Here is a 24,483-nt window from a genome sequence, read left to right as displayed (position 1 = left end):
CCACAACATGAACACAACATGAACAACAATAAGACCCACAACATGAACAACAATAAGACCCACAACATGAACAATAAGACCCACAACATGAACAATAAGACCCAGAACATGAACAATAAGACCCACAACATGGACAATAAGACCCACAACACGAACACAACATGAACAACAATGAGACCCACAACATGAACAACAATAAGACCCACAACATGGACAATAAGACCCACAACATGAACAACAATGAGACCCACAACATGAACAATAAGACCCACAACATGAACAACAATAAGACCCACAACATGAACAATAAGACCCACAACATGGACAATAAGACCCACAACATGAACAATAAGACCCACAACATGAACAATAAGACCCACAACATGAACAACAATAAGACCCACAACATGAACAATAAGACCCACAACATGGACAATAAGACCCACAACATGAACAATAAGACCCACAACATGGACAATAAGACCCACAACATGGACAACAATAAGACCCACAACATGAACAAGGGATCTGTTAATCACACAGGAACCAGATGTGTCGATGTCACCTGTGAATGAATGAACGTGATGACAGGACTGTTAAATACCTTTTGATGATGAAGACAATCAGGATGAGAGTGACCAGAGCCAGCAGGGCTCCAAACACCACAGCAGCCATCATGGTCAGGGTGATGTCCCCCTCTGGAAACAGCAGGTTCGTTATTCTAGGTTCATCAAACACCAAAAGAGCCTTCACTGTCAGCAGGCTGGTGAAACTGACATGAAGTAATAATGAGTGATGTCATTGTGTTTTGATCAAAACAACCCCCCCTACACACACACACACTGAGTGAGGACCACTGGGTCTTTAATAGCACAAGGAGAGGAGATGAGGCCAAACCTTCATCTGGCGCCACCTGCAGGCTGTATGGCACAGACATGGTCTCCATACTGCTCCTCAGACTGCATGTGTAGTTCCCAGAATGCTGTGCCGTCAGGGGGCCAATCTGAAGGGTGGGGCCATGCTCTGGGAGTGTGTGGCCATCCTTGAACCATGTGACCTCCAGTGGGTGGAGAGTGCAGGTTGCAGTGCACTGCAGTGAGACGGTTTCACCACTTTTCATCCTCTTCTCTCCACTTGAGCTGTGTGTTCTCATTTTAATGTTGTCTGAAATTAAAGTTTCATAAGTTAATATATAATAAGGATTGTTTGTGTCATTACGATAAACAGTTCTTACCATGGACTGTGACAGTCACTCCTGTTTGGTTAGTAAAATGTCCTGCAGGGTTGTCAGCCTCCATTCTGAAGCGGAAGGTTGTGTTGTCATCCTGCTGGACGTCTCGGATCTGCAGAGTGCAGTCCCCCTTCTTGTCTCCCAGGTATTTGTAGCGAGTGTTGTTTTTTTGTGACTCGCTGTCGTACACTGACGGCGTGGAGCCCTGACAGATCAGGTGGTTCTGACACCAGACGACTCTCACGATGTGCAGTGGAAAAACCTGTCCATCCTTCATGGCAGACTGACGTGGTGTGAAGGTGCAGGGGAGGGTGACCGTGGATCCTTTGACAGCACAGGTCGATGTGAACGGATAGACCACAGTCTGACCAACGGCACCTGGACAAACACAATGAAGCTGCACTAAGCGCCTGTGATGAAGTCTAGTTACACAACAGAGCCCTGAAATGAGCTATGATACAAAGAGCAGTTGAAGAGAGGTGGACGGGATGTAAAGGACAGTTCTGCTGTTAGTATGAGCCACATTAATGACAAACACAGCCCTCCATGATCCAGGTGACAGGTTCTAAACATGTCTGTGTGTGTGGTTCGCAGAATATCTGGATTAATGTGTTCTTACCTGCCAAAAGAAACGTTAAGCTGCAGAGAATCTGCTCCATCCTCCAGTGGAATCTTCTTCTAAGTGACGGAGTAAAGAGAAAACAGACAGACAGACTGTGAAATGGTCATTTTATGACTTCCTTCCTTCTTTATTTGGTTCCAGGAACTCAGTTCTGTACTAGCCCCAATGATGAAATGATTTAAGATGCAAGGAAAAACTTAAAGCATGTTATCGAGCCTAACAACAAGTTAAAGAAAGGTGGGGTTTGCATTTCAGTTATGATTTTAGTCACATGTGAATGGCTGTCCAGCTCTTACGAAAACCAACACAAATGTGAAGGTTGCATCACATGGGGCGTTTTGAGAGAACGGAAAGGCTGTTGTATGAAGAAGTCTGGGGCTGTATTCACAAAGATTCTTAGCACTAAGAGTTTCCCTTAGTGGTGATATTCTTATAAGTTCTTTAGAAGAATTTCCCTCATAATCAAGACTGAACCCCATAAGATAAAAGTGATTCACCAAACACCTTAAAGAGGTCTTACAAACTGAGAGGACCGTTAAGAGCTCCTGAAACAGAGAGGACAGAGAGAAGAAACTACAGTGTACAGCGACCTGTCGGAACTCTGCGGATGATCAAAGAATTGTGACTTTTGACACAACATGAATGATAAGCCTGCACAGAAACATGTACGGACATATCTGTGCTTATTAAACAAACAACAAAAAGAGCTTTTGGATTTTGATCAGCTGGGTCATTGCAGCAAAACATGGAACTACAGTATAACAATAAAGATAGGATACAGTATAAAACTACCGTTGTAGAATTCAGACTACACTGAGGACTGTACAGAGCAGCGAGGGTGGAGCCGTCTGAGGGTGGAGCAGTCTGTCCCTGAAGCTGCGAGCCTGACAGAGCATCCTGCAGAGGGTGGGACTCATTGTCCAGCATGGATGTCAGTTTTGCCAGGACCCTCCTGTCTCCCACCAGAGAACAGCCCACACAGAGCTGGACCTTGTGTTATGAGTCCAGTCTGGTATGAGCTGAGCACCCAGGTAAACACAAGGTAATGTCCTCATTAAAGCTGCAAGCTCCTCAAAGACACTGCAGACAGGTCGAAGCCAGAGGCCCTGTTCACTGTTCACTGAGCTGCTGTCCGACACTTTCACTGCTTGTTAGGAGCCTCTAGAAACCACCGCTTCCTGTCTGTAGTTGGACTTTGGATCACAGGATTTCAGGGCAGTTTACAACACGTCACATAAATCCTGAGGGCAAATCCTGCTGTGTAAACATCCTGTTTATGGTTTGTTTGTTTGTTTGTTGCTTTTGTTTGTTTGCTTATGAATCCTGTTGTGTACATATAGGTACACTTCCTGTTTATTACCTAACACTGGTGGTGACAGACACAGAGGGCGGGGTCTCCACTCCCGCAAGGACCAGTCCAGCGAAGAGGAGGCCGTGAAGACATCCCACTCTGATGGTATTTCTGTGGACGATACATGTGGGAAGTTCCTGCTTGTCCCGCTGCTGCTGAACGCTGAGTCTGACAGGGAAGCAATGGGACATCCTCAGTCATGTGAGTCTTTACCGGATCCGCCCAGTCAAAGTTTCACCTGATGTTTAACGTGTGGACCTATCGCATGTTTTCAGCTTCTGCCTGGATCTGTGATTATTATTATTATCTGATGACCCTGCACTGCGCATGTGATCTCCACTGTTGTCCGTTTCTATATGCAAGGCGAAGCTTTTGTTGTTATGGTGCAACAGCCGTCTGCGCGCAGTGGGTCATCTGCTCCATACACGATCTTGGTCCAGCCTCATTGCGAGCTCCTCCGCGCAGCCTCCCTGCATCCGAGCGCGAGCATCACTGCGCACCGAGCGGAGCTCCGACAGAGACGCGGACTCAGCGGGCGGACCACGGCTCCGGCAGCGGACACATGAAGGCCTGCTCCCACTGATTCTTCTCTGCGGCGTCGCTTCTCAATGGATGTGAAGTAAAACCGGCCCGGAGTCCGTCGCTGTCTCTCAATCTCTGCACTTTTCTTGCTCAGGACCGCATCCTGTCCAAAACCACAAAATGGCGGACATCATCGAGCTGGGACCCGCCTACGGTAGGAGCCAGGCCGAGCTGCTTCTGTCCGGAACTCTGACGGGTTTATACGGATAAACGGCGGAAAGAAGCGGCGCAGGGACGCGTTTCATTATTATCATCATATTATTGTTGATGATGGCGTCATCAAGGCGCGTGAATGAAACCCGCAGCCTGTCACACACACACACAGTCCCACACACATACACACACAACACACAGACACACACACAACACACAGTCCCACACACATACACACACAACACACAGACACACACACAACACACAGACTCACACACACACGCACACACACACACACGGTCTGTTCTGTCTTTACGTCAACATCCTCACAGACGCGTGAAAACAGCGCGCGCCCCCTCTCTCGTGCATTAATGCGCGCGCGTACCAGTCGGGGTGGGTATAGGGTGACGTCATGTCTATGTCGGCGGCACATCTGCAGATATCCCTTTGTTCGTGTTTATATTGGTCAGATCATCATCTGTATAGAAAATATTTAAAAAGTCACAAAGGAAAAAACATCAAGCAGCCGCGCACAGAGTGCGTGTGCCCGTGTCCTGTCGGTCAGCTGTTGGTTTTTTTGGCTGACCTAACAGCATCAAGCATCATTAGCAGTAATTTAAATATTCTTGATTACATACTGAACACTGACAGAACGTCAGGAGACATGTTCAGGGCGGCTGTCCACCAAACACCTGGAACATCACAGGAAGATCCTCAGAGGTTCAGGGTGTGCAACAGCCTTCAGTATAAGGATTAGGTTAGGTTAAGTTAGGTTAGATTAGATTAGGTTGGATGCAGCAATATGTGTTAACATGTGATCACATTCAGATTCATGCTGTCAGAAACTCGTGGGAACATGATTCATACATGGACCGGAAGATTCTGTCAGCAGGAACGCCACAAACAAGATGGAGTCAGTGTGAGGGCCAACGTGCTGCTTATGAAAACATCTTACAATCACACACGGCGCTGTGTGTGTGTGTCTCATGGGGCAGATCAGGACAATACTTCTTTGTACACAGCAAACAAAGACGTCCTCATGCGCTCCTCACCTCCATCATCCTCCTCCTCCTTCATGTGACTTAACTGTTTTTTAAATGCCGTAATGATGACATCACTCAGCCTTGTTTTAGCCCAGTGGTTGATGGGAAATGTAGTAGGCCTACTCAGTGTATTTGGACTGAATGTTGTCTCTCTCTCTCTCTCTCTCTCTCTCTCTCTCAGCCTCAGCCATGTCCCCGGTGCTGGCGGGGTTCTTGGGAGCCGGTGTTCTGGTTTTGGTCGTAGTAGTTCTGGTTCTGCTCTGGTCTTTTTGTCAGCGTCGGTACCTACGAGTCTCTGGACGCTACAAACTGCACGGTGACCGTTACTGTGATGCAGAGGACCCGCCCTACAAATTCATCCACATGCTGAAGGGCATCAGCATTTACCCAGAATCCCTCAGCAGCAGCAAGAGGATCGTTCGTGGCATGCGGCGTGCAGACCGTGATGGAGACAGAGGCTGCACCACCAGTAGCACAGCTGGGCGGGGCATGGTGTTGGTGGACGCTGAGAACAACATCCTTGACGTCCCTGGCCAGCTACAGATGAGTCACCTGGTCCCCCCGTCTGGCTCGGGTCCTGCCCACGGCCAGGCTCGGCTGGAGCGCGCGCTGCCAGTCCGTGCAGATTACTGCTGCCTGGATAGCAGCTCGGCCAGCAGCAGCCAGACCAGCAGTAAGACGGCATCCCCCTTCACCCCTGCCTCCTCAGAGCCAGAGCCAGAGCATAGCCTGGGCTCCATCAGCCTCACTGTTGACTACAACTTCCCAAAGAAGGCCCTGGTGGTGACCATCGTCGGTGCTCGGGGGCTCCCTGCTATGGATGAGCAGGCCGGCAGCTCGGACCCATATGTGAAGATGACCATCCTACCGGAAAAGAAGCACCGTGTAAAAACCCGTGTGCTGAGGAAGACTCTGGACCCGCTGTTTGACGAGACTTTCACCTTCTACGGTGTAGCCTACAGTTCACTGCCAGAGCTCACATTGCACTTCCTGGTCCTCAGCTTTGACCGATTCGCTCGCGATGATGTCATTGGGGAGGCAGTAGTGCCACTGAAGGGTGTTGACCCGAGCACAGGCCGCGTCCACCTGAGCCAGCAGATCACCAAGAGAAATATGCAGGTATGTTTATGATCAGCTAATCTGTTTAAATTAAAGTAACAGTGTATGAGTTGTTGGAACACAGATGTTCACTGGAGGAGCTTCTGGCTGCAGCAGCGACCAGTAAGACCTGGCAGCATATCATGGCTCATTACTGCCACCTACTGATTAGCAGCAGTGTGTGCTTAAGGCAAACTTGACCCGTTACAGAGGTGACAACTGATCACATGCTATGGCCTGGAGGTCAATGAGCGTCTCATCTGTCTGTGTTCTCAGTGTGAGAGTCGTGGAGAGCTGCTGGTGTCTCTGTCCTACCAGCCAGTGTCTCATCGTCTCAGCGCAGTTGTCCTGAAGGCACGACACCTACCCAAGATGGACATCACCGGCCTGTCAGCCAGTAAGTACTACCACAGAATGGATTAGAGGACGTTTCTGTAGCCCTCCAAACGTCCCGTCACACAGTCAGTCATGAAGTCCTGCTCCTCTACACAAACAGCACCATCATGGCCACGAGCAGAGAAGTCACACATGTCTGTGTGCAGAAGGAGAAAGACAGAAATCAGCTGTAGAAAACTGCAGATCAGACAGAAGTGCAGGCGCTGTTACATCTCGTCAGTACAAACACTTCAGAAGTTTCAGAGTGCTTAAAGCAGGAACATGAAGCCTCTAATAAATGTGTAGATCATGTCTTCATGTTAGATTATCAAGTCAAACCTTCCTATTCAATGGGGTTCCTTTGTTTTGATCACTTTCTACAGATTCATACTGAAGACATCATACTTTGAAGGAACACATAAGAAATTTAACCAGAATATCTTTTCTATTTTTCAAAGTAGCCATATTCTCTCAATCCGCTTCATGAAGGTGTCACCTGGAATGGTTTTCAATTAACAGCTGTGCGTCGTCAGTTAAGGTGTGGAGCTTCCTGCCTTCTCAGTGTGTCATCAGTTACCCAGCCCTACTGACTACTGCTAAATTCAGATTATAGCAAAAACCTCAACTGAGTCAATCATTGCTTTAGGACATAAAGGTCGGTCAGTCCAGAAGATTTCAAGAACTTTGAATGTCTCCTCAAGTGCAGTCACAAAACCATTAAACCCCATGATTTCATAAGGACTGCCCAGGACAGGAAGACCGAGAGTTACCTCTGCTCGGAAGAAGTTTATCAGAATACCCAGCCTCAAAAACGGCAAATTAATAGCACCTCAGATTAGAGCCCACACAAACGCTTCACAGAGTTCAAGTAAGAGACACATGTCAACATCCTCTGTTCAGGAGGAGGCCGCTGAGAGTCAGGCCTGCATGGTCAAATAACTGCAACGAAACCACTGCTAGATTTCTGGTTCCACCCGCCATGTTCCCACCATGAGGCATGGAGGAGGAGGTGTGATGGTGTGGGGATGCTTTGCTGGTGACATTGTTGGTCTTTTGTTTGCAAAAACCAAGGCACACTGTGCTGTCCTCAGGCCATGTGACTGTGCCAGGCTACAGCCAGCCAACAAGCTAAACAAAGGTCTCCAACAACTTACTGAAGATCTTTCATCAATATATACTGAAAAAGACATTCCTAGCTAATACACAATGCTACACTTAATGATTAGCTTAGCCTACGCACATTTGCATCATGTTGCGAGCCAAAATACTTCTAACACATGTATGTAGATGCTTTCTGAACACAGCAGTACTCACAAAGACCAATGTTTCCAAGGCACACTTAACGTATACATGAGCCGTGTTCTCCTTATGTCAGTGAAGCTCTTGATCACAACATTACTAGTATTACTAAGTATGTCAAAGATAGGTTCAAGGTAAGAGCGCTCACTCGTTCATGTTGCTGAACACATAAAAAACAAGGATTGTTTGTGATAGAGATGTCTCACTCTGAGCAGACTTCAAACCCAAATATCTGACTTTATTATCATGAATTTACTTAATCTATTTATTAACTACTTAATTCCTCATGAAGTAAAACTAACTACTGCCTTTGACCAAAAGGAATCACACGCTTAATAAGAGGGTTTGGCAGAGTTAGACCACAGAGTGAAGGCAAAACAGCCTGGTCTGGTTGGTTTGACCCTTTCTGTGTAATACTTTCTTATGTGTTCCTTCAAAGTTATGATGTCTTCAGTTTGAATCTACAATGTCATACAAATCAAGAATCCTTTGCCCAAGAAGGCGTGCCCAAACGCTTGACTGCTCTTGTGTATGTGCATAAACATAACGTACCCGGCTTGATAAACTTCCTCCATCATCTTCTGTGTTCAGACCCATACGTGAAGGTGAACGTCTTTTATGGTCGTAAGCGCATCGCCAAGAAGAAGACGCATGTAAAGAAGTGCACACTGAACCCAGTCTTCAACGAGTCCTTCATCTATGACATCCCGCCGGAGCTGCTGCCCGAGATCTCTGTGGAGTTCCTGGTGGTCGACTTTGATCGAACCACAAAGAATGAGGTGCTGGGTCGCCTGCTACTTGGCCTGCACAGCCCTGCCCCCTCTGGTGCCTCCCACTGGAGAGAAGTGTGCGAAAACCCCCGCCGGCAGATCTCCAAGTGGCACAACCTAAGTGAGTACTGAAGAGGACCAGCAGGAACCAGCTGAGACCACCAACTGGCTGGGACTCCACCAGTGACACCTTTGGGGAAAAGACTCTGTGTACAGCACACACACATACACACACACACACACACACATATGCACGTGCGCGCACACACACATTCACACATACATATGCGCACGTACATACACACAAACACATGCACACACACAGTTGTGATCATAGTTAGACTCTCTCTATTATCTCTCTAACACCTCTCAGATGATCTCATGCCTCCTCTGAATGCTCCTGATGTAAAAAGAATCCAGTTTTGCTGTTGTTGTCATGCAGTTCATTGCATGTCTGTCTGAAAAACACTGAGAGCCGTGTTGCGCTGACTGATCCGCAGGAAGAAGATTTAACACTGCATTTAACCAAACCCTGAATATATTCACATAGATCTACCCTCCGTGAGACGGCTGAGCCTGCAGGAAGTCGGCTCACGGCCTCGCTCCTATGTGGGGATCAGCTGACTCACCCCGATGATGTAAATACTTGTTTGTACTCTATGATTTAAAAAACAGGCAGGGGGCACTGTGGAGTCTGATCGATGTTTAACGCACCTATTCTTTTGACCATGTATTGATTTCTGTATTGATCTCCTGTATAAAGCCTCCGACTGTCGGTAGCGATGATGCAATGATAAACATTGATGATGGGTCTAAATTTTCTGTTTCTGATATATTTATGATTTGGATACATTGACATCAGCACAATTAACATCAGCTGTGAATACTGCACAACAGCAGAAGGCGCTGCAGCGTGAGTTCTCTGAGGCATGATCATCGTTCTGTTTATTACAGAACATAATCAGAGAAGCTGTGGCCATGTTTTCTTGATATTGGTTCATGATGAGATTGTGAGGTCAGGATCGATCAGCAGCCACAGCTCCCTTGTCTTCATCTCATTTTGCACATTTGTTTTGTAAAGTGAAGCTTTTTTCTTCCAGCTGGTGGTGCTGTTTGTTTGTTGGATTGTTGGAGTGATGATGGCTGAAAACAACACAGAAACACGGTGAAGATGCTCTGACCTGCAGAGCGGCGGTCTGTAGATTTGTACAGATGTTTGCTGGTTTCCTTCCTGTATGATGTCCTTGAAGCTTTAGTGTGTTTGAGCGCCCCCTGCTGTAAACCTGGATGCTAACCTCCCTGTTGGGTTTGTTAACACTCATTGGACGTGCAAATAAAAAAAGCCCACTGAGATGGTTGGGTCATGTAACGCTTTCCTGTCTCTGACTGGTGGATGTTGTTGTCATTCATCCGGTTTAACCCTCTCTGGCCTGCCGTCAGACTGCACATGTTTACAGGGTCACACTGTGTTTCTTTATCTTCCTCCTTCAGGGGGTGCTGTTGGTTGCAGCAGAGGGAGAAACATGTGTTTCACCATGCTCATCCAAAGCAGAGCTGGTCTGTGAAGTGGAGCCTCTGCTCCACCAGTGAGCAGCAGGAACTAGAACCTGAACCTCAGCCAGACTCGATGAACCCAGCAGCCACCACGGCCAGCCCTACCGCACAGAGCTGCATGTCTATAACCAGATGAATAGACGCATCCAGAACTCCAGACGTCTGTCATCTCAGCAGCTTTACAGACATTAATCTGGACTCTCTGCAGACAGAGAGGAGTTGCTACCTTCTGCCTCTGCAATGATGCTGATACAATGCAATGAGGGTCTGTATACTGAGAAGCTTCACCTCTGACTGAGGAGTGTTCAGTATCAATGGAACCCATAAACACTTCTCTAACACACATATCAAAGGTCATGTGTAGCGCAGCGGTTTGACTAACAGGACGAGTCGGTGAAGAAAAGTGTCGTTAGACTTATATCTGTGCTTTCTTTCATTGATAAAAACCACTAGAGTCAGTGTGATGACTTGCACTGAAGGAGGCTCTGTCACATGAACTTTTCAAACACTGATCCCTTCATGAACCAGACGTACCATGCTCCCATCTTCTCCATCCTCCGGCCTTTTCACAGGAAAAACTCCCTGCTGGTGACCTCAGAGGAAACCAGCCGTTCGTATGTCTGACCACACGACCTCCTAGAAGAGATTCAACACAGAAATGTTCAGATGTGAAACATTTCCCAGCTGCACTTATGCAAAGCAAGGCCTTTTTATCATTTCATCTGAGAGAGCTCGCTGCGCGTCCCCCTCCTTCCTCTTGGAGCCATCTTGTGTCAAAGTTTTCCTAAATGATCTCTTTCATTTGGAGTTAATGAATTCGTCAGAGAAACACTCACCAGGTTTGGTCAGTGACATCACAACACTCCAGCCAATCAGGTCGCTGACAGCCACATTAAAAAATCCTGACTCTTTTGTCAGCAGGTTATAAAGTCAAAACGTCGTCCTCATTATCACCATCATCTGTCCAGCTGTCTCACCCAGAGCGTCTCTGATGGGGTAAGACTCTTTTTTGACTATTGATGATAAAATGCAAATCATTTCTGAAAGTTAATCTAAACTATAAATCTGTGCATCTTAAAAACATGTGGTGTGTGCCTTTTGTGATTTATTTCACCCTTTGTTACAGCATAATATAGATTTACTGCCATGATACTGTGTGGACAGCTGGGTGCAGTGGTTAGCATCACAGCACAGGTTCTGGTGTCCAGGGTGTAACCCGTCAGTCGCCCATGGACGACTGACAGGTTACACCCTGGACTGTACAGGACGACGTGTGTTCAGAAGATGATTGTATATTCATGCTGTTTATATTATAATATTAGTATTGATTTCAGAGGCTGGGTCCTTCAAAACTGAAAACGTTTTTACATTGTTAATTTGTAATATGAATTTCTTTTTAACTGTTGCTGTATGTTAGTTGATTATGTCTGCAGAAAATATTTGACTGCCTGCTCTTGTTGTACTCTTAAAGATAACATTCTTGAAGAGAACTTAAATGGAACATTCTTGATGTTCTCGTGACATTCTCGTGATGTTCCTCCTTCACTTCAGATGTTTTCTGAGGTTATTAAGCTGATGAAGTGACTATGTCACTTTCCCTGATGAGTTTGTGCTGCAGGCTGTGGCGTTTAGGAGTTGCAGGAAAAGCTGATTTTCATGCTGGTTGGCGCTGAATAGGCGTCGGCCTTGTGAGGCTCAGCACCTGACTGCCTCATGTTTGGAGTCGTGATTAAAAGTCTGACTTGTCTCTTCATTTCTCCAGATTTGGTGAAGAAAAAATGTTGACTGGTCAAGATCACGAGGTGAGTTGAAGGTGTCTCCTTTAGGTGCACACAGAATAATCAAGACATGTAATCAGTGGATTTTTGTGTTTCAGACCAGTGTCATGCTGAGAGTTTCCCGCCTGCCTCTGGTTCGCACTGCGTTACAGTCCGTCACATCAGCATACACAGAGGTCAAAGGGCGCTACCCACTTCTGGGCCTGATGGGAGGCATGGCTGAGGTTGGCGTTCGCAGCGTCTCCCACGAGGCCATGAGACGAGCCACGCCCCTCCTCCAGAGTCTGGAACCACAAAGTATGCAGAAACAACCCTGCCCAAGACCATAACCCTTAAACAATTTCCCCCCGGGGATCAATAAAGTATTTCTGATTCTGATTCTGATTCTGATAATAATGATTAAAGCTGCAAGCAGTGATAAACGGGCCCTCGCACTCAGTGCGACCCACGGAGCAGCCTGCCCTCCCCCATTGTCCCATCCCTTCTCCCCCCCAGGTTCTTGCCTCAAGCTGTGGTGATGCGGCCAATGAAGGAAAAAAGCGGCAAAGACTGTCTCCAGCCTGGGACAGGCTTCAGATAGATGACTGAACTGTTACTGAGACAATCTGGACAAAATAAACTCCTGTTAACTATTTCAGGCTCTGTTAGATCTCTTACATCTATATCAACCTGTTTTTCGTTTCTTTGCAGTTGAAGTTGCCAACAGTTTCGCCCTCGTTGGTCTTGACCGTCTGGAGAGAAGCTTCCCGGTCCTGAACCAGTCAACAGACGAGGTTTGTCTGCAGTCTTGTGGTTACACCGCAGACTTTCTTTTATCTCTGAGGGCACCAAGAAACTAAAGAGAATCTGCACATTATGTAAATGTGCTGAAATGACACAAGCCGCTCATAAAGACAGACAGGAAGTAGAATCAGCCTTGGTCCGTGAGGGAAGTGGTCTTCTCAGAGGGGCTTTGTGTTTTCATTGTAAATTACAATTAATGTTAAGACTGCAGCTGATATCTGAAGGTTCTGATAGGCTATCCGTGATCCTCTGTGATCACATGACCACACCAATCTGAAACAATCTCAGCACCCGTTCTTGTCTGATCAGGTAATGAGTCATCTGAAAGACGCCCTCTTTCTGATACTGGACGACCTACAGCTGTGGGTGGTGGACGGCCTGGACGGAGCGCTCGACCAGCTGGAGCATCTCGCCGATGCAGCTCGGGCGGCCATGCGCCAGCTACAAGAAACTCAGGTGGGCCGTGCAGCCTCCTCGGGACTGGATGACGTCCTGTGTCGTCTGGAGGAGACCACGGCCTACTACTTGCCCCTGCCCCCCACACTGCGTGAGTACAGGAGGATTCTGGCACACACGTTCAGGGACAGCTGACCTGGCATGACATATGATCATTGAGCTGGAGCTATGAAAAGTCTACTGAGGATGACCAATAGGGGGAGCCGACCTCCTGCAGCTCACTCCTTAGATCAGACGGCACACTCTGAATGCAGCAGAGACCATCAGAGGCCTCTGTGTCACAATGATGATGTAGACCAGACTGAAGGCAGTCACATACGTTTGTATTTAAGGTTCTATTTTCAGACAATAAGAACATTTGGTCCTATCAGGGGTTCAGAGGTGGAGGGACTCTTACCTCCAGATAGCAGCAATGTTCTGTGACATGTTCTGATCGCATGTGCTGGTGTCTGTCAGGCCGTGAGTGGGAGTCGAGGGTGCAGGAGTATGAAGATGAAGATGAGGATGATGAGCCCAGTCTGTGGACCAGAGTCCGCAGCCTCCTGCTGACTCTCAGCCTTCAGTTGTATTACCGCCTGATGAAGGTTAGGGAGCAGCTGCAGAGCGCCATCAGGACGCTGACAGATGCTGCAGACAAGGTGAGACCAGCTGCATGGTTTCTTCTCAATGAAGTCCAAGTGTGACTTCAGGGTAAAATCACATAAGTTGATGCTCGGCTCCATGCTGATGCTGGATTTATTGTAGGCTGTACACTGACTCAGCATCACTGCACAACCACACAACAACACACAAAAAACATACCTCAGGGACAATAAATATACATCATGTAATAGTAAATTAAGACAATGAGCTTTCTTTCCACTTGTTGTGATGTTTCCTCTGACTACAGATCACTTCACACTCAGCAGGAGCTGACCTGTGGTTAGTTTCTTCATTTTCAGTGTTTAGTGCTGTGAAGCTGCAGCTGCTCCGCAGACAAACAACACACAGACGATCAAGTCTGAGCAGATGTTTAGACGTGAGGACTGCTCCCAGAGGATAGCTCGGGTACATCTATCTTTGTGAGGGCCCCACACACACACACACACAGTGCCCTCAGCTAAATGAGCGCCATCACTGGTAAACTATCCACTTCCTGTAATCTAAAAGGAACTCTGTCTACGTGCTGCACAAAGCATCTGAGCTGACGGGCCGATAACAGAATCACACACAGGCTACACACCACCATGTTACAGAGACATGTATGTTACAGCAGACACACAGGTTACACACAGACGTGTCCCAACGTGACCCAGAATCCTTCATGTTTCTCGTCCTGGTAGAAGTTTGTTTTTGTTCTGCCTGATGAGACGTGCAGGTCAACAGGTCAATGTGTTGTCAGCACCAATCAACTGATTCATTAGCCTGTTTCTGTGTGTGTCATCACGTGTTGGCCTGGCTGCCTGTTGGAGGTCACAGCCTGCCATCTCTGTCTGACCCAAATACCTGCTGAGGTTCCCACAGTTTCTGTCTAAACATCTCATTCAATCATTCGCTCTCTCTGATTGGTCGAGTGGTGTTTCATCTGTTGTTCTACCAATCAGCTAGCTGAAACACTTCCTGCACCCTTCATGCTGCAGCACAGATGATGAGGTGACCTGAGCGTCATGTCACAAGCCTGACATATAAAACTCTTTCCGTGCATGTCAGCCCCTCACGTGTCGTCTGACTTGGTCTGAGTCCAGACCTGCTGTGAAATGTTGAGGCCGCCAGCTGGCCTTGGATCCAGTTCATATCAGTGGAACAACAGAGGCTCAGTCAGCTTCATTGTGCAGAAGAATGAAGTCTGTGAACAGACCAAACCTCTCTCACTACTATTTAGTCCACAATCACACAAGGAAGTTAAACTACCCATAATGCAACAGGACATTATGGGGCATTAGAGGATTTTCATCTTGACCTGATCTTCAAACAAGAACGATGACAAAAGGCTTCCTCACATTTAGATGATTACTGATGTGTTAAAGACTCCACTGTAACATTAACCCGTCCTGGTCGTGTCTCGTTTCTGCAGGTGGGTTTGGGTCAGGTACTGGAACTTGCTTCTGAGCTGCTACAGTTCCTGCAGAGATTCCTGGTGGCACTGGTGTACCGAACAGAGGGTCTCAGAGAGGCTATCCTAAGTGGGGTCAAGGGTCGGGCAGCCATTTTAGCCGAGCTAAGTCCAGTTCGTCAGGTCCAAGAGCTACCGGTCCAGATCCAACAGCTGCTCCGTGACCTGCAGGAACTGTCCAAGATTCTCCTGCAGCTGGTAATCAACACCACACCACTCTATACCATGGTGAGTGCAGAGGACACCTGAGACACAGCTGAGACACAGCTGAGACACACCCGAGACACACCTGAGACACAGCTGAGACACAGCTGAGACACAGCTGAGACACACCTCACACACAGCTGAGACACAGCTGAGACACAACTGAGACACAGCTGAGACACACCCGAGACACAACTCACACACAGCTGAGACACACCTGAGACACAGCCGAGACACACCCGAGACACACCTCACACACAGCTGAGACACAGCCGAGACACAGCTGAGACACACCTGAGACACACCTCACACACAGCTGAGACACACCTGAGACACAGCCGAGACACACCTTGATCCAACAGCTGCTCCGTGACCTGCACGAACTGTCCAAGATTCTCCTGCAGCTGGTAATCAACACCACACCACTCTATACCATGGTGAGTGCAGAGGACACCTGAGACACAGCTGAGACACACCTCACACACAGCTGAGACACAGCTGAGACACACCTCACACACAGCTGAGACACAGCTGAGACACAGCTGAGACACACCTCACACACAGCTGAGACACAGCTGAGACACATCTGAGACACAGCCGAGACACACCCGAGACACAGCTGAGACACACACCTGAGACACACACGAGACACAGCTGAGACACAGCTGAGACACACACGAGACACAGCTGAGACACACCCAAGACACAGCTGAGACACATCTGAGACACACCTGAGACAAACCTCACACACAGCTGACACACCCGAGACACAGCCAAGACACACCTGAGACACAGCTGAGACACACCTGAGACACAGCTGAGACACACCTGAGACACAGCTGAGACACACCTCACACACAGCTGAGACACAGCTGAGACACATCTGAGACACAGATGAGACACACCTGAGACACAGCTGAGACACACCTCACACACAGCTGAGACACAGCTGAGACACATCTGAGACACAGATGAGACACACCTGAGACACAGCTGAGACACATCTGAGATACAGCTCACACACACCTGAGACACACCTCACACACACCTGAGACACAGCTGAGACACACCTGAGACACACCTCACACACAGCTGAGACACATGTCAGTCATGTCTCATGCCACCAAAGACAGACCGTCCTTGAACACTTTTATTCCCTGACATAAACACGTTGTATCTGGTTTTATTCCGGGTTTAGCGTAGCTTAGCATAAAGCCTGTCGGCAGAGGTGCATTCGTATGTTTAGCTGTTCAACCTAATGTTTTACGTCTGTGACTCCGTCAGTGAGAACTTAAATGTCTGTTGGCGTTTCAGCTGCAGCAGCCGTCTCCTCAAGAGGTTGAGGACTTCTTGAACCAGGATGACTTCGTGTCTGACAGTTCGTCACGACGCAGCTCTGCCAATAGTCTCTTCCTGAAGGCAATGGATGGGCGACCTCGCCGGCGCCGAAGTCTACACTCCCGTGTTTCTCGCGGCTCTGGGGGACTTCAGAGTCCTGACCCCATCAATGGGCGGCGATCCAGCCTGAAAGAGTCCCCAGAGGTGGAAGGCCCCCCCCTCACCTCTGAAGGTGTTGTCCACAGGCGGCTGTCCGCCACCGAGCTACTGCTTACGCCCCTCAAACAGTTTGTCTCCCAGAGTCAAAAGGCCTTCGAGTACCTGAACGCCAACTCCTCCGACGATGCCGCCATCGTCACAGAAATGGCCGAATCATAAACACGATGCTAAGGTCTGATCTAGTTCTGCCCCCCCACCAACCATGACCTTTGACCCTTCCCTCTGACCAATCACAGCCTCCTGTTTCTGTCCCTGATGGTGAGACCTCTGGGCCTCGGCTGCTGCTGGTCTGTGCATTTACTTTCAGCTGCATAGCTATTGTCAAATTCTCAAAATGACCAACTTGCAGAATGGGGGAATTTTTGTAACACCGGCAGCGTCAGTTTATTTCACAACAACAGAAAGTTTTCCTGAAGGATTTATGAGAGTCAAACAGATGATTAGGACACGTCTCTGGGGACTAAACACTGTCAGCGGTCATAAAGCTGAAAGCTCAGCCGCCTGTTTATTTGCCTCCTGACATGTTTGTGTGATTGTGTGTGTTCAGAGACGTTGGTTTGGTGACAGGTTCCATGTTGACAGAATGCTTTTCAAAGGGCTAGTGACAGGATGTTGGTGATTTCTTTGACACTCTGCATGTTCCTGAGCAGCACGTCTAAATAAAGCTTATTCAAACCCCAAACACTTTGTTCCGTCAAAGTTTATTCATGTCACAATGTGAACAAACATTCACTACACTGTAAAAAAGGCAGCCTTCAACAGTTGAAAGAATAATTTCTCTACTGATTTTGGTCTGAACCACATTAACCAGCAAACTTACAGTGACCCGGCGAACTGTCTGCAGCCCGCCCGACATCAGCTGCACCCTGTGGCAGTGTGATGACGAGTCTATAGGCTTCACACTCAGGTTAAATCATACAGTGCAGGTAAAGAGCTTTACATAGAGAACTGTTCAGCCCCACACAGCAGACTGGGACTGATCCGGGATTTACAAAGGCCGAGTAACATGCGCAGCACATTTTTGTTGCGTCTTCAGCACGACATAAACTCCTACGGGGTTCTGAGGTGCAGCACATCCGTGCGTCTGTTGCAAGCTCTGCAGTAATCTAGTGTTGACCTGATGGTCAAGGACCTCTCTGCATGGATCAGGCTGGGTCACAGAGCAGCTACTGGACACAGGGAACAGCTGCTTCTCTGCCTGCATCTCCTCTCTGATGTTGTCTGAATAAAAACTCTTCTTCCAGAATGAAGCTCTCCTCCTACATGGCTGTGGCTCTCTGCCAGTTGCGATGTAACGTTAGCAAGAGTTGGCTCACAGCGTTTTATTTTGAAAGTCTACCAGATTCTCTCAGTGCCTGACTTCCTGTCTGCTGGATGTGGTTGGTGCAAGTTGACCCGTCTTGGGCGTGACACAGCTCCAAAATAAACCCGGTGCAGACATGCTGCTCCGCTTCTGGTGTAAAGATTAAGAAACCTTTATTAGTCCCACAATTTAAATCCTCTCATTGACTAACATGGAACATTCCCCACGGCTGTCGCTGCGCTTACGCTGCGTGTCTGTTACGCGGCCGGTGTAAATCTGGGGACACTGAATGAAGTGTTAACATTTAGGCTGAGACGAGGCATCTGGACGTTCCTCTGCTCCTCCAACAGCTCCATCAGTCCTAACGGTTCGGTGGGTTTATATGTGGTGGAGGAGCTCAGTGGGGGGTCTGTGTGAGACTAAGTGTCTCCATACTGACCTGTCTGTCTGCTGTGTCTAACCACCATGAGACTAAGTGTCTCCACTCTGACCTGTCTGTCTGACTGTGTCTAACCACCATGAGACTAAGTGTCTCCACACTGACCTGTCTGTCTAACCACCATGAGACTAAGTGTCTCCACACTACCTATCTGTCTAACCACCATGAGACTAAGTGTCTCCACACTACCTATCTGTCTAACCACCATGAGACTAAGTGTCTCCACTCTGACCTGTCTGTCTGACTGTGTCTAACCACCATGAGACTAAGTGTCTCCACTCTGACCTGTCTGTCTGACTGTGTCTAACCACCATGAGACTAAGTGTCTCCACACTGACCTGTCTGTCAAACCACCATGAGACTAAGTGTCTCCACTCTGACCTGTCTGTCAAACCACCATGAGACTAAGTGTCTCCACTCTGACCTGTCTGTCTGACTGTGTCTAACCACCATGAGACTAAGTGTCTCCACACTGACCTGTCTGTCAAACCACCATGAGACTAAGTGTCTCCACTCTGACCTGTCTGTCAAACCACCATGAGACTAAGTGTCTCCACACTGACCTGTCTGTCTAACCACCATGAGACTAAGTGTCTCCACTCTGACCTGTCTGTCTAACCACCATGAGACTAAGTGTCTCCACACTACCTGTCTGTCAAACCACCATGAGACTAAGTGTCTCCACACTACCTATCTGTCTAACCACCGTGAGACTAAGTGTCTCCACTCTGACCTGTCTGTCTAACCACTATGAGACTAAGTGTCTCCACACTGACCTGTCTGTCTAACCACCATGAGACTAAGTGTCTCCACACTACCTGTCTGTCAAACCACCATGAGACTAAGTGTCTCCACACTACCTATCTGTCTAACCACCATGAGACTAAGTGTCTCCACTCTGACCTGTCTGTCTGACTGTGTCTAACCACTGAGACTAAGCCAGATGCCTGGATTCAGCCTTCATCTTCATCAGCACCACCACCTTCCTGTGTCTGAGAGCTTCTTCCTCTGCATGAACACAGACTGGATGAAGAAGCTCCGGGTTCACCCTCTGTGGATCACCAACCACACGTCAGAACAATCTCACCTTCAAACTTTTTTTGACCAAATTTCAAGGACTTCCTCTCGACCTGCGTCAGTCCGTCTCCTTTCTGGGCTTCGACGTTTCTCATGAGGCATCAGACAGGAAGTCCAGAACCAGTGCAAACAACCTTCTACTCGGCGCGTTTCTTCCCGAACACGCTTCTGACGATCCCCCTGACGCCGGCCGTGCTCTTCCTCAGCGCCCGGGTCTCTCTGACCAGGTCAACCAGGCGATGGAACACCAGCAGGGCGCCGTGGTACGTCTCGGCCGCCGACACCTCGAAGAAGCCGCAACGCTCGGACAGAGCCAGCAGCCGGCCCTCCTCGCCGGAGACGCTGCGGTGACGGCGCAGGTCGCGTTTGTTCGCCACGATGACGATGGGGAGCGATGACGGTTTCCTGCCGCGGCGGATGTGACGCAGCTGCTGCTGGACGACGTCGAAGCTGCCGCGGTGGCAGATGTCGTAGACCAGGATCATCCCGTCTGCCCACTGCAGCTGTTTGTCACTGACAGACGGACACTTCTCTGTCTGAGCCGAAACACACAGTACTCTGATTACACCGGTCTGTACTCTGATTACTGCTTGTACCAGTGTGTGTGTGTACCTGTGTGTGCTGAGAGTCCCAGATGTTGAAGCAGATCTCCTGACCGTTGATTCTGTCAACTCGACTGTAGACAGACTCTGAAACAGGAGACACAGTCAGGTGGGGGTCAGAGGGACAGGTACTGTTCAAAGAACTGAAGGACTCACCGATGGCTCCGTACTCTCCAATGAATCTTCTAGTCAGGAACCTGACAGTGAGAGCTGCAGAGCAAAAGAAATGAGTCATCGATCCAGATCAGACTGGAACTTGTCAATAATGAGACCAAACCATGCAGATCTGTGAAAACAGTGACGGTCAGATGGACATTTGTCTGACCTGTCTTTCCCACGTTATGAGCTCCCAGCAGCAGCATGTTCACCTCCAGCCTCTGCTGGGTTCCCTCCATCGCCTCTGCCTGGCTTTTCTCCTCCACCACCATCAGGAATCAGGAATGTCTGGGTTCTGCAGGTTCTGCTTCAGCTCCTGGTCTTTATAAACAGCTTGTGGGTGGAGGCTCGGAGCTGCCCCTCACAGCCCCAGTCAGGGTGATGTGCAGTCCGATTGGTGGATGTTATCAGTGTTAATGAGGCGGACTGTGTGTGTGGGGACCACGCTCACTGTTAACCTTAGTGCTGCCACTGTGTCGCATCGACTCCACCTCCCGTCTCCAGCTGCTCCTCCTTTCTCTCTGACATTCAGGATGAAGCTGCCAACTTCTAACTGTCATAAAGAAACCAAAAGGGATTAGAAAATGTAAAACGAATGTTTACTGGAGGAATGTGTTATTCTGACCCGTTTAAAAAAAGGCTGACTTATCGCCTGCAGGTGGTATGGTATGGTACAGCCGTCTGTACTTCCTGAAGACTGGGAGCCTTCAACATCTGCAGGAAACTCTTGTGGATGTTCTACCAGTCTGTGGTGGCCAGTACACTTTGTATGCTGTTGTCTGCTGGGGGGGTGTAACATGAACAAAAGGTGTGCTAACAGGCTGGACAGACTGATCAGGGGGGGCCGGCTCTGTGGTCGGCATGAAGCTGGACTCCCTGGTGACAGTGGCAGAGAGGAGAACACTAAGGAAACTCCTGGCTCTTGTGGACGATACCAGTCATCCTCTGCACACTGTCATCAGCGCTCAGAGAAGCCTGAACAGTCACAGGCTGCTCCTCCCCAAGAGCAGGACCCACAGACTCAGAGACTCCTTTGTCCCCCGATCCATCAACTCTACAACTCTGCTTTTGGCAGGAGGGGGAGAAGGAGGGAGGAGCACAGCCCGCTGATACAACACATGTGCAATATTTATATGTGCAATAATCCATCTGTACCATCTGTGCTGCTGTGCAATGTTGGTACAGAATTCCTCTTTATTTATTTTTTACTGCACTATGTTCTATTCTATTCTATTTAACTCTTGCTCTGACTGTCGGGGTTGTATTGCTGCTGGTACCTAAATTTAACCGAGGGACCTTCCCAAAGGGATTAATAAAGTCTATTCTATTCTTTTCTATGGATTTCTGTGCAGATGTGTGCAGCTGTGAGGCTCTGCTGAAACACATCCAGCTATCAGAGCGGGCCGAGCAGTGGACGGATGAGCAGATAGTCAACGAGGACTCACACACTCTGACACCAGCTTCAGGTCAGACCAACCACCAAACAGAAGAAGGAACAAAATCATTCCATCATTGCCCCACTGATGAGACAGCAGCAGTGCCACCTGCTGGATCACCTGCAGTGATACAAAACCAGTCGGTGTGACATCCTGCTGTGCAGCCTCAGGGTTACAGGCCAGAAAGCTTCAGGCTGAACCATGAACAGAGGGGCCTCTTATTATTCTTTGACTCCTCCCCTGCACAGGTGAGCACTTCCTTGCACTTCCTGTGTCACTAAACCACCTGGGCTTGACATTCTTTAACACTAGGGGTGGATGGACCAAAGGTCTCTGATTGAGTCTCTTTTTAATACTTCTGGTTGCTAAACTGTTACACTGGAAAAGGGGGAAGAGGAAATGGACCCATCGTGTAGGCTTACAGGTAGGTAGTTTGTAGACGATGTCTGGCTCCTTGAGGGCAGAGGTTTAGGAACCGAAAAACTAGAGGTGTGGAGGACCTCCAAGCCTGGGTGAAACCTTGGATTGAGAAGTGATAAAGGAATCGTCTGGGTGATCTTTGTGGGCTAACTTGAGGGCGCTTATGTCGATGGGAGTGTTAAAGTGTTAAAGTGTTTAGCAGGGTTGTGGGGACAGGAAGGATGGGTGTCTGCACCACCACGGAAGGAGACTGTGCAGGAAGGAGCAACTGGATGTGCTGCAGCTTAATCACTGGAGTTGTTGCACATATCCTATCATCCTGTCACAAGATAGGTCTGCCTGGTACTTAGGTTAAGTTACTGTGATTTAAGATAAGATCATCCTTGACTAGAGGGGAAGTTATGACGACAGACGGCTGAGGGAAGCACATGAGCTGAGGGGCCTGCTGGTTAATGCAGGGAAGGTGGAGGTAGAAGGACAGGAAGAGGAGGACGCTTGTGATGTAGAGGAGGATGGACTCAATGACCCTCCATGTGAGCCTGCTGTGTCAGCCATCTTTATGCTCAGTGTATCAGAGAATGTAACAGCTGTGATGTCATCAGCCCCCCTCCCTGCTCCCTGAGCATTTTGGAAAGAACTTCAGTTTTTAAGTATGCAGGGCCGTGGAGGTACACCATCACTGGGCCCTGGAGAGCCCCTGGTTAATACAAGGACTTGGCCGACATAGTTTAAGTCTAGCAGCAGATGTCACTGTAGCACTGAATGAAGCTTTGTGTAACCCTCGAGCACAACAATGGCTGCAGGAAGCTTCATGTGGCTTCACTATATATATGAATGTCACCATGAGGACGTACACACAAGGTGAAGTGGGCTGACTCACACAGGTGATGAAGACCTCACTCTCCCTGGTCTATGTCCTGAGACTCTGCCTCACTAAGGCTCTCTGTGCTCTGATTGGCTCGACACAGCGTCCAGCTCCTTCTTCAGAGGAAGCGGAGGAGCCGGGGGCCCGTCCTCAGATTTCAGAATGTGACGAAGACTTTGACTACTGATTGTAAAATGCACTATATCAATCAAATGAAAGGTTTCGTGTGCTGACCTGTGCTCACATTGCTGTGGAGGTGAGGAGCAGCGCACCACCTTCCACAGAGACTTACACCACCCCATCCACTGGCCCGTCTGCTCCACGCAGAGTCCATCAGTTCAAGTGGAAGTGGATTGATCCCAGTTTCAGCTGACATCACATGTGGTCATGTGACTGAAATGCTTCAAGCAGACCGTCATCCATGAAGCATTCACATGTCAAACAGGTTCTCTGCCCCATGATGAGCCCTACACCCAAGAACCATGCGCTTCAAACCGACCCGCGGCGGGGACCCACCGGCTGCAGCAGCTTCTGTTCAACGTTTGAGGTGCATTACCGCCACCTGCTGTGCTTCAGTGTTGGGGATGAGTTCCTTTAAAATAAATACACGCCTCAACAGTCCAGCTTACTGTAAAAATAAAAACAACACATGGGTTTCTCCCTTACCACTGAGTGAGTTCTGTTATAGTGACAAAACAGGTCTCGCTCACCTGGAGGAAGCTGGCAGCTCTGTGAGGGGACGGTGGACCGCCAGCTCACTTCATGAACACTGGACTACTTGACCAGCAGACCACAGGCTGAGGGCACAGTGTGAATAAATAATGTAAATATAAAAACCTGCTTAGCTCTGATTTGTTTGGAGGATGGAGCTCCTTTCTCAGATTTATCATAAACACTCCATTAACCAAATAAAAACTCTCTCTCAGAGTTTAGGTTTCACACCTGACGCCTGAGGTCTGCTTTGAATCGGGCTTTTGAATAAGTCATCTTCTGTTCGTTCTGCTCGTCTTTGAATAAACAATTCTCAGCATTTTTTAACCAAATCAGCATCTCTGTGATGAGATCGTTCATATAAGACACAGACAGAGGACGGAGACAAGCAGACAGTTCACCTAACGGGGACAGAGCGGTGCACTCAGCAGCAGGTTGTTATAGAAATATATATACACACTATCGTCTGTTCGTTCCTTGTTGATGCTAATGAGTAAACTCGTTTCTGATTTGTACATTTATCGCT

General features: G+C 48.4%; 4 protein-coding genes across 5 annotated transcripts; 2 read left to right on the top strand and 2 right to left on the bottom strand.

Moving 5' to 3' along the window:
* Positions 1-716: 716 nt before the first annotated feature.
* On the bottom strand, positions 717-2,106 carry LOC114431341 (coxsackievirus and adenovirus receptor homolog). The gene is made up of 4 exons (XM_028398948.1): positions 1,851-2,106; positions 1,235-1,609; positions 898-1,164; positions 717-721 (listed from the first exon to the last, which is right to left on the bottom strand). The coding sequence occupies exons 1-4, from the start codon at positions 1,888-1,890 to the stop codon at positions 717-719; spliced, it is 687 nt and encodes a 228-aa protein (XP_028254749.1). The 5' UTR covers positions 1,891-2,106.
* Positions 2,107-3,632: 1,526 nt separating this feature from the next.
* On the top strand, positions 3,633-9,898 carry syt11b (synaptotagmin XIb). Its single transcript, XM_028398946.1, has 4 exons — positions 3,633-3,940; positions 5,164-6,101; positions 6,357-6,477; positions 8,346-9,898. Exons 1-4 carry the CDS (start codon positions 3,907-3,909, stop codon positions 8,654-8,656), a joined length of 1,404 nt encoding a protein of 467 aa, XP_028254747.1. The 5' UTR covers positions 3,633-3,906; the 3' UTR covers positions 8,657-9,898.
* Positions 9,899-10,511: 613 nt separating this feature from the next.
* plin6 (perilipin 6) lies at positions 10,512-17,630 on the top strand. Of its 2 annotated transcripts, XM_028398943.1 has the most exons (9): positions 10,512-10,922; positions 11,000-11,074; positions 11,841-11,880; positions 11,955-12,153; positions 12,547-12,629; positions 12,949-13,186; positions 13,552-13,733; positions 15,149-15,415; positions 16,706-17,630. In XM_028398943.1, the coding sequence occupies exons 2-9, from the start codon at positions 11,070-11,072 to the stop codon at positions 17,105-17,107; spliced, it is 1,416 nt and encodes a 471-aa protein (XP_028254744.1). In that variant the 5' UTR covers positions 10,512-10,922; positions 11,000-11,069; the 3' UTR covers positions 17,108-17,630. The 2 variants fall into 2 exon arrangements, with proteins under 2 accessions (XP_028254744.1, XP_028254745.1); XM_028398944.1 differs by lacking the exon at positions 10,512-10,922 and having other exon boundaries at positions 10,989-11,074.
* A 520-nt stretch (positions 17,631-18,150) lies between these two features.
* LOC114431342 (ras-like protein family member 11B) lies at positions 18,151-20,797 on the bottom strand. Its single transcript, XM_028398949.1, has 4 exons — positions 20,695-20,797; positions 20,526-20,579; positions 20,380-20,456; positions 18,151-20,297 (listed from the first exon to the last, which is right to left on the bottom strand). Exons 1-4 carry the CDS (start codon positions 20,795-20,797, stop codon positions 19,905-19,907), a joined length of 627 nt encoding a protein of 208 aa, XP_028254750.1. The 3' UTR covers positions 18,151-19,904.
* Between the last annotated feature and the right edge of the window lie 3,686 nt (positions 20,798-24,483).

The sequence above is a fragment of the Parambassis ranga genome, unplaced genomic scaffold (genome assembly GCF_900634625.1).
Source record: "Parambassis ranga unplaced genomic scaffold, fParRan2.1 scaffold_68_arrow_ctg1, whole genome shotgun sequence".
In the NCBI taxonomy this organism is placed as follows: domain Eukaryota; kingdom Metazoa; phylum Chordata; class Actinopteri; family Ambassidae; genus Parambassis; species Parambassis ranga.
The sequence above is the reverse complement of the archived record's forward strand: the minus strand, read 5'-3'. Positions and strand labels throughout refer to the sequence as shown.

Coding starts and splice junctions, on each gene's coding strand:
- LOC114431342 (XM_028398949.1), bottom strand. CDS start 20,797: ATGGTGGTGGAGGAGAAAAGCCAGGCAGAGGCGATGGAGGGAACCCAG. Junction 20,457..20,525: donor TGGAGAGTACGGAGCCATCG/GTGAGTCCTTCA, acceptor CTCCTGTTTCAG/AGTCTGTCTACAGTCGAGTT. Junction 20,298..20,379: donor GGGACTCTCAGCACACACAG/GTACACACACAC, acceptor GCTCAGACAGAG/AAGTGTCCGTCTGTCAGTGA.
- syt11b (XM_028398946.1), top strand. CDS start 3,907: ATGGCGGACATCATCGAGCTGGGACCCGCCTACG. Junction 6,102..6,356: donor TCACCAAGAGAAATATGCAG/GTATGTTTATGA, acceptor CTGTGTTCTCAG/TGTGAGAGTCGTGGAGAGCT. Junction 6,478..8,345: donor CATCACCGGCCTGTCAGCCA/GTAAGTACTACC, acceptor TTCTGTGTTCAG/ACCCATACGTGAAGGTGAAC.
- LOC114431341 (XM_028398948.1), bottom strand. CDS start 1,890: ATGGAGCAGATTCTCTGCAGCTTAACGTTTCTTTTGGCAG. Junction 1,610..1,850: donor CTTAACGTTTCTTTTGGCAG/GTAAGAACACAT, acceptor GTGTTTGTCCAG/GTGCCGTTGGTCAGACTGTG. Junction 1,165..1,234: donor AGTGACTGTCACAGTCCATG/GTAAGAACTGTT, acceptor CTTTAATTTCAG/ACAACATTAAAATGAGAACA.
- plin6 (XM_028398943.1), top strand. Junction 11,881..11,954: donor TGACTGGTCAAGATCACGAG/GTGAGTTGAAGG, acceptor TTTGTGTTTCAG/ACCAGTGTCATGCTGAGAGT. Junction 15,416..16,705: donor CCACACCACTCTATACCATG/GTGAGTGCAGAG, acceptor TTGGCGTTTCAG/CTGCAGCAGCCGTCTCCTCA.